Source organism: Pempheris klunzingeri, chromosome 16, assembly GCF_042242105.1.
Source record: "Pempheris klunzingeri isolate RE-2024b chromosome 16, fPemKlu1.hap1, whole genome shotgun sequence".
Lineage (NCBI taxonomy): Eukaryota > Metazoa > Chordata > Actinopteri > Acropomatiformes > Pempheridae > Pempheris > Pempheris klunzingeri.
Window position 1 is genome coordinate 14,113,721 of NC_092027.1, and position 7,020 is coordinate 14,120,740.

The following is a 7,020-nucleotide window of genomic DNA, read 5'->3' on the forward strand; positions in this document are numbered from 1 at the left end:
AGCTGGAGGGATCACCCCCCCTCCGTCCCTCCTGTCCAATAGGCTCACGGGACAGCCAAGACCTGTGACCAATGGAATCACTGCTAATGAGCACTTAACGTAGCAACTGTGAGAGGGCCTCTCCCATCGGCTGGACGGAGACGCAGTCATTGGGCGGAACTCCCTCGTCTGCTTTGATTTGCTTGCACTGAGCAGCCGCGGTGGACCCTGATTGGCTGAAAAGGAGGACATGAACTGGAGGCTCTCTTATTGGGAGGTGAACATTTTGTCCCCATGGTGGTGGAGGTGTCACCGTTAACTTTCTGCACACCTCTCCATATCGGAAGGCTTGTTTTTTTTTTTTTTTTTTGTCTTTGTTTTTTTTAACCCCAGTATTTATGATAATCTATGATAATGAAAATTGTGCATATCTGTGTACAGTATGTGTTAATAGTGTGCCTAAATGTACTGTCAACTCTATTTTCATATTTTTCTTTAACCTAAAAAAAAAAAATCAATCAGAATGTCATGATCATTTTACGCAACTGAAAATGACTTTAGGGTGTTTTTTTGCATCATGCTTATCAAACTCTTCCTTGTGAGCAGTTGTGCTCAGATCAGTATAACACTAATAAAAGGTAACTCAGACTAACTGACCCACAGTGTGTATGCTTGCTGCCTTTCTGTGAATGGGTAACTATAGGTATTCATTTAAACATTACTGATGTGGCTGACGTTTCCCTGTTAGTTCGTTTTAAAGGTCCCACATTATGCAAAATGCACTTTTAAATGTCTTCAACATAACTGTGTCCCCAGAGATTCTCACTCTCTGTGAAAAGACCATTCTCTCTTTTTTTCTCCCTCAAATCCATCTTTCAGTAAATGTGTGAAATCAGGCCGACTGTCCTCGCCCACTGAAAACCTCCTGAATCCACCTTGCTGTCCTCCATTGGTTTTTCCTCACTAATTTCAGCTCCCAGTAACACAAAGATGTTGGTGAGAACAAAGTATGCAGATTGTTCTAAAACTGAGCAGTCAGAGCCGTGTCCACTGACAAAAATAATTCATTTTTTGAACATGTAAATGCATGCTTTTGTGGGACCCCCAAATACAATGTTTAAATTAAAAATGAGCAGAGTTTGGACACATTAATTTGGGAGTGCTTGCATTCTTGTCAAGTAGATGTTTTTATTTCCCCACTGCACTATAAAATAAGTTAAGTGTTTATTAAGAGGGATACGATTCTGTCTACCAGTAACACCAGAGCACCTTCTAAGTACACAGCCAGGTGAGTACATGATCAAATCTGTAAATGTAATTATACTAGTAAAATACTCCAGTTCTGAAGTTTCTTTGTATATTTTTGCTGTTTATTATGTAAGAACCAAGTCTCTTTTCTACTAACAACAGATCCTTTGGGGAGCAAAAGCAGTGCCAGTCAGTCTGGATCCCTGAACAGAAACAAATGAGTTCACTGTAAGTAATCTGACTGGGGGCTCACACATGCTGGTTATTTAACAATGCAGTTGTGAAATTAAACAAACTTAAATTATACATGTTAAACCGCTTTTATGCTTTCACTATTGTCAAATAGTCCTGACACTTCACGCAATTTTTTGCTTATAGGTTTCTGCATTTAAATGTAAGAAATGCGAGATATATTTTCTTGCCCAACATTTGAAAGATGACTGAGATATAAAGTTACCATTTTCCTGAAACACATTTAATTAAACCAAGCAATAGCTTCTAATATCGCCACATAATTATTATATTAATTTATTACAGACTCCAGAGCAGCTCCTTTGGCTTGATGTCATGTTGTATCTAACAGCAGTTGCAGTCCATTTTCAGAGCCACGATAAACACACAGACTCAGCATGTTTATGCTGCTAAGAGTTCCTAAAGAGCCTTCACGTCTCCTTCCGCACTTTTCCAACCGGGTCAGCGATGACAACAATTCCCCACGCGGCCAAACCTGAAAGATAAACACAGGCGTGCGTTTATTATTTCAACAGGAGAACAAGTACTGTCGCACCTGAAAGTCACAGTCCTGCTGCTTAACTTACAGCCAGCAAATGTGATCTGTGCCACTGTCCCTATGGCGGGAGGTGCACCTTGTCGCATCACTTTCCGGGCTGCATTGAACACATAAGCTCCAGCCAGCAGTAAACCCCCGCCGGACATGAGCCGACAGCTCCAGCAGCTCTTGAACACCTGACCTGGTTTGGACACGGAGGGCTCTGCTCGTCCTGTGGGTGACTCTGGTGCTGCTGACATTGTACTGCAGTGGGGGTGCTAATGCTAATGCTACTATGTGTCCTGGTTAAAAAGGTCCGGAGACATCCGGCGAACGTGAAATAATAAACAGTCCGTTTCTAGAAACCGTCCTCATATGTTTGAACAATTCACGAGAAGCAAAGTTAGTATCAAAGTTTATCTCAGGTCCAACTCATGCTGACTGCGCGGAGGACAGATTTATGAAGTGTTTCCGGGTTATGCACCTAATGTTTCCTGTCTCTTATTTTCAAAATAAAAGTTCGGCCTATAATTGCCATGTTGCCGTTAGTGTTGTGATAAAATACAAGTTATTTTCGGTGAGACACGTGGAGCTGCTGCACAATCTACGATCATGTGCTGTCTGAGTTGTAGCGAAAATAATATCTTGCTACATCTCACTCACATGGGTTAGTCTGCTGAGACAGCTCCTTCAACCTTTAAAAGGGGCCTCTAGCCCCTCCAGTGCGGTGGTGGAAGTAGTCTGATCAATCACGTCTCTGAGGGAGGACATAATGTATTTGTTGGTTATAATCTTTGCCAGTTTTTCTTTAACGTCGGCCGCTGGTCAAACAGGGCCCGATGTGGACTCCTCGTACATTGCTGCTGTGTACGAGCACAACTTAATCCTGAACCCGGAGCCTCACGTCCCCCTGTCCCGCCCCGCTGCCCTGCAACACATGCAGAAAAACCTGGATATCTACGAGGAGCAGGCTGCCAGGGCCGCTCAGCAGGTATGGTCAGGAGAGAGAGGCAAACGGCAGTGAAGTTACTGTTAGATCGGATATTTGACAGCGATAATACAGTAATCTAATGATGGTCCTAAAGTCATCCTCCAGGTTAAGCCCGAGGCTCTGGGAGGTGAGCTACCCGTCCTCCTGCTGCCATCACTGCGGAAACTGAGTAAGAAAACACTGCTGGGTCCACAGTGAATATCTGTCAAATATCTAACTGAACAGTAACTTCACAGCAGTGAGTTATACTTTTTTTTTTCAAAGAAACAGCGCTGCTTGTTGCTCACTTCATAAATAATCAGTATTTATTGTTTATCCAGTATCCATATGCTTCCAAATGGTATGCCTAAAAATAAGATAACAGTGATGAGATGCAAAATGGACTCAACTGGTCTGAAAGGAGGGTAATCATAAAGGCAACTCAGAGACTTTGCAGTGGTGCAGACTTTGTCCTGCAAGTCACAATGTATCTTTTTGTCATTACATTATTGTTAATGTTTAACTCAAACCTATCACTGTATTGGTCCTTGGACCCATTAGGTCTCAGATGCCGCTGCTAGTGTCACTTGGTATGAGTTGCAGAATATTTAATTTACCTGAGCCTGGCTCATAACCAGACCACTAAATTTAAGAATACATTTCTGATTGATAAGTGACATAACTAAAAAGCTGTCAGGATGTCTTTATATTATTAAAAAAAAAAGGCTATTTCTTAAACATGTGATGGTAGTGTTGTGATCAAAGTTGGCATATATTACTGCAAACAAGTCATCAGAATGGTTGTTTTTCTCTGTATGCTCACATAGTGAAGTACATTTAATGCCACAGAGGTCATGGCACAGAGCTGGCTCTACCCAATGTGGCGCCCTAGGCGAGATTTTAGATGGCGCCCCCCTCCATCGGCGATTTACATGCACTTACAAAAGAAATCGAATAGCATTGCTTTTATCATTGTCTTTAATTTGTAAGGTAACATGTCACCAAATTTACATACTTAATAAATCACAAATTAATACAAAAAAATCTGAAATACAATATAAATACCCTTACCACAAAATAAAAACCTGTAAATAAGTGAATAAAGAATAATAATAATAATCATAATAATAATGTGTACTTTAAGACTGACGTAGAGTTTAAAACAATTAACATGCTTTAGATAATATGAACTGTAGCACAACCAACAACTAGGAGGAAAGTGGTTAAAAATCAGATCCATGAAGGGTTGAAAATGGAACAGCATTCTGACTGACTATTAAAAGCAGGAAAACCGTTAGCTAGCCAGAATGCCAGATGTAAATAAAGCAAGCATAGATTAGGCCAATGTAGACACCTACTGAGTAGGTTTAATCTATCCAGATGATCCCAACAGTAAAGACCTCTCCATGCCGCTCAGCTACAGAGATATAACACTGCTTATTTACTGATTAGCATACGATGTTGAGGCTGATCGCTCAGAAGCAAGTGAACAACCTGCTGCTCCACCTGTGATAACTGCTCCACCTGCTGTTCCACTGTGGTAACTGCTACACCTGATGTTACACTGTGATAACTGCTACACCCGCTGTTCCACTGTGATAACTGCTCCACCTGCTGTTCCACTGTGATAACTGCTACACCTGATGTTACACTGTGATAACTGCTACACCCGCTGTTCCACTGTGATAACTGCTACACCTGCTGTTCCACTGTGATAACTGCTACACCCGCTGTTCCACTGTGATAACTGCTACACCCGCTGTTCCACTGTGATAACTGCTACACCCGCTGTTCCACTGTGATAACTGCTACACCCGCTGTTCCACTGTGATAACTGCTACACCTGCTGTTCCACTGTGATAACTGCTACACCTGCTGTTCCACTGTGATAACTGCTACACCTGATGTTCCACTGTGATAACTGCTACACCTGCTGTTCCACTGTGATAACTGCTACACCTGTCACGGCCGCCGCCGAATTGCTTTACATTTGAATCAATGTGAGCTTTTCCATCTTAAGCGTTAATAGTAATAACTAGTTTTAATATAATTATATTTAAGATATTTTTTTCCCCCTTTTGTGGCGCCCCCTGGAGGCCACGGCGCCCTTAGCATTTGCCTATATTGCCTATTGGAAGAGCCGGCCCTGGGTCATGGTTACAGTAAAGAAGCTCATTACCTGGTTCATCTCTAAACTCTGCATTCATCTTCCCTTCATCAGGGCACCCAGATCCTGGTGTTTCCAGAAGACGGTCTGCAGGGTTTCAACTTCAGCCGTTTGTCCATCTCTGGCTACCTAGAAACCATTCCTGACCCCCAGCAGGAGAGCTGGAACCCCTGCACAGAGCCGGGCAAATACAACAACACTGAGGTGCTCAGTCACACTTTTAGATCTGATTTTGTTATTGAAGGGACACTCTGACATGAACCACTGGCATGGAGACGAAACTCATGTAACACCAGTCAGTGAGTGTGGTTGTATTTCACAGGTTCTCCAGCGCCTGAGCTGTATGGCCCGTCGTCACAGGCTCTACCTGGTGGCCAACATGGCTGACCTGCAGCCATGCCCCCTGAAGACCGACCCCTCCTCCTCCTGTCCCTCTGATGGACACTGGCAGTTCAACACCAACGTTGTTTTCAGGTGCATCAAAGACTTAAAATCAAAGTAGCGTAGCTGAAGTCCAGGAAGTGCACCAACACGTCACTTCCTAGTCGATGTTAACTGTTCTCACTGTCTTCTTTCATACAGGTCAGATGGCCTGCTGGTGGCACGCTACCACAAACACAACCTTTACTATGAAGAGGCCTTTGACACGCCTCCGCAACCTGAGATCATAACGTTTGATACACCTTTTGCTGGGAGGTTTGGCCTCATGATCTGCTTTGACATGCTGTTCCACGAGCCCCCCATTACCCTGGTGGAGAAGGTGGGAAAACAGCCACAATAAAATTCGCTACACTCCTGTTTGGTCTCCTCTTTTCCTAACATGTGCCTCTCCTCGGACATCTTTCAGGGTGTGCGTCAGCTGATCTTCCCCACAGCCTGGATGAACCAACTCCCCCTTCTAGACACAATCCAGTTCCAGAGGGCGTTCAGCTTGGGTGCCAATGTCACCCTGCTGGCGGCCAACATTCGTAATGACCGACTGATCATGACAGGAAGTGGCATCTTCACTCCTTTTTCTGCCACTTACCACCACGCCCAGAGAGGAGATCCAGAAGAGGGCAGGCTGCTGGTGGCCAGGGTGCCAGTCTTAGACCCAAGCTGGGTGGGACAGGGGGTGGCCACGGTGGAGGGGGTAGTTAGGGATGAATCCACACCGTCTACAGATACAGACTCTGGATTCTGTTACCAAGAGGGCTGTTTAGATTCTCCTCCTGAACCTGTTTCTCCAGTCCCTTCCTCCTCCTCCACCTTTATCTCATCCATGATGTATGACCCATTTACATTTGTCCTCTTGAACGAGTCAGAGGGCGAAGCGAACGTGTGTAATGGCACCTTTTGCTGTCGCCTGCAGTACCAGCGGTCACCACACGATGGCAGTAAAGAGCTCTATGCATTGGGAGCGTTTGCTGGAACACACACTGTAAACGGACGCTACACCCTGCAGGTATGAATTAGATGAATTTTGGATATTTAAAAATAGGGTCTTGTCACATTCACCGTGTCTCTGTTGCAGGTGTGTGCACTCGTCCGCTGTGCAGGGCAAGACGTCAGTTCCTGTGGACAGGAAGTGGAAGAGGCTGAGTCTAAAATGGATTTCCTGTTGGAGGGAAAGTTTGCGACCAGATATGTGTATCCATCAGTTCTGGCTAGCAAATTTGTCCTGCAGCAGCCAGATCACCTGGAAAGAGCGGCAGATGGCAAAGTGACCATGAAACACTCAAACATGACTGGCGGGCTGGTTACTGCCTGCCTGTACGGACGGATGTATCACCTGGACGCTGAATGAACTGCTTTGAAATAGATGTGTGTGAGGAGAGAAGCATCAAATACGTTTTAAGAACTGATCAAGTCGAGTAAAACAAGACTGATACTAACAATTCATCTGCT

At 44.3% G+C, this 7,020-nt stretch overlaps 2 protein-coding genes across 4 annotated transcripts in view; both read left to right on the forward strand.

Moving 5' to 3' along the window:
* snx13 (sorting nexin 13) overlaps positions 1–7,020 on the forward strand; it is an 85,438-nt gene that overhangs the window by 22,897 nt on the left and 55,521 nt on the right. For 2 of the 3 annotated variants that reach the window (XM_070846192.1, XM_070846193.1), the window contains exon 25: positions 1–622. This exon is cut by the window's left edge and continues 2,117 nt beyond it. The exons of the other annotated variant lie outside the window; for it this stretch is intronic. The gene's annotated coding sequence lies outside the window, so the exon portion shown is untranslated. Of the gene's footprint in view, positions 623–7,020 lie in introns of those variants that run through there. 3 annotated transcript variants of the gene reach the window in all.
* On the forward strand, positions 2,882–6,987 carry btd (biotinidase). Its single transcript, XM_070845984.1, has 6 exons — positions 2,882–2,987; positions 5,188–5,337; positions 5,456–5,607; positions 5,716–5,893; positions 5,981–6,577; positions 6,647–6,987. Exons 1-6 carry the CDS (start codon positions 2,934–2,936, stop codon positions 6,917–6,919), a joined length of 1,404 nt encoding a protein of 467 aa, XP_070702085.1. The 5' UTR covers positions 2,882–2,933; the 3' UTR covers positions 6,920–6,987.

What these genes read in the sequence shown, in the direction of transcription:
- btd (XM_070845984.1), top strand. Translation starts at nt 2,934, where the DNA reads ATGCAGAAAAACCTGGATATCTACGAGGAGCAGGCTGCCAGGGCCGCT. An exon ending in CTGCCAGGGCCGCTCAGCAG is followed by an intron (nt 2,988 to 5,187) that starts GTATGGTCAGGA and finishes TCCCTTCATCAG; the next exon opens with GGCACCCAGATCCTGGTGTT. An exon ending in ACGGACGCTACACCCTGCAG is followed by an intron (nt 6,578 to 6,646) that starts GTATGAATTAGA and finishes TCTCTGTTGCAG; the next exon opens with GTGTGTGCACTCGTCCGCTG.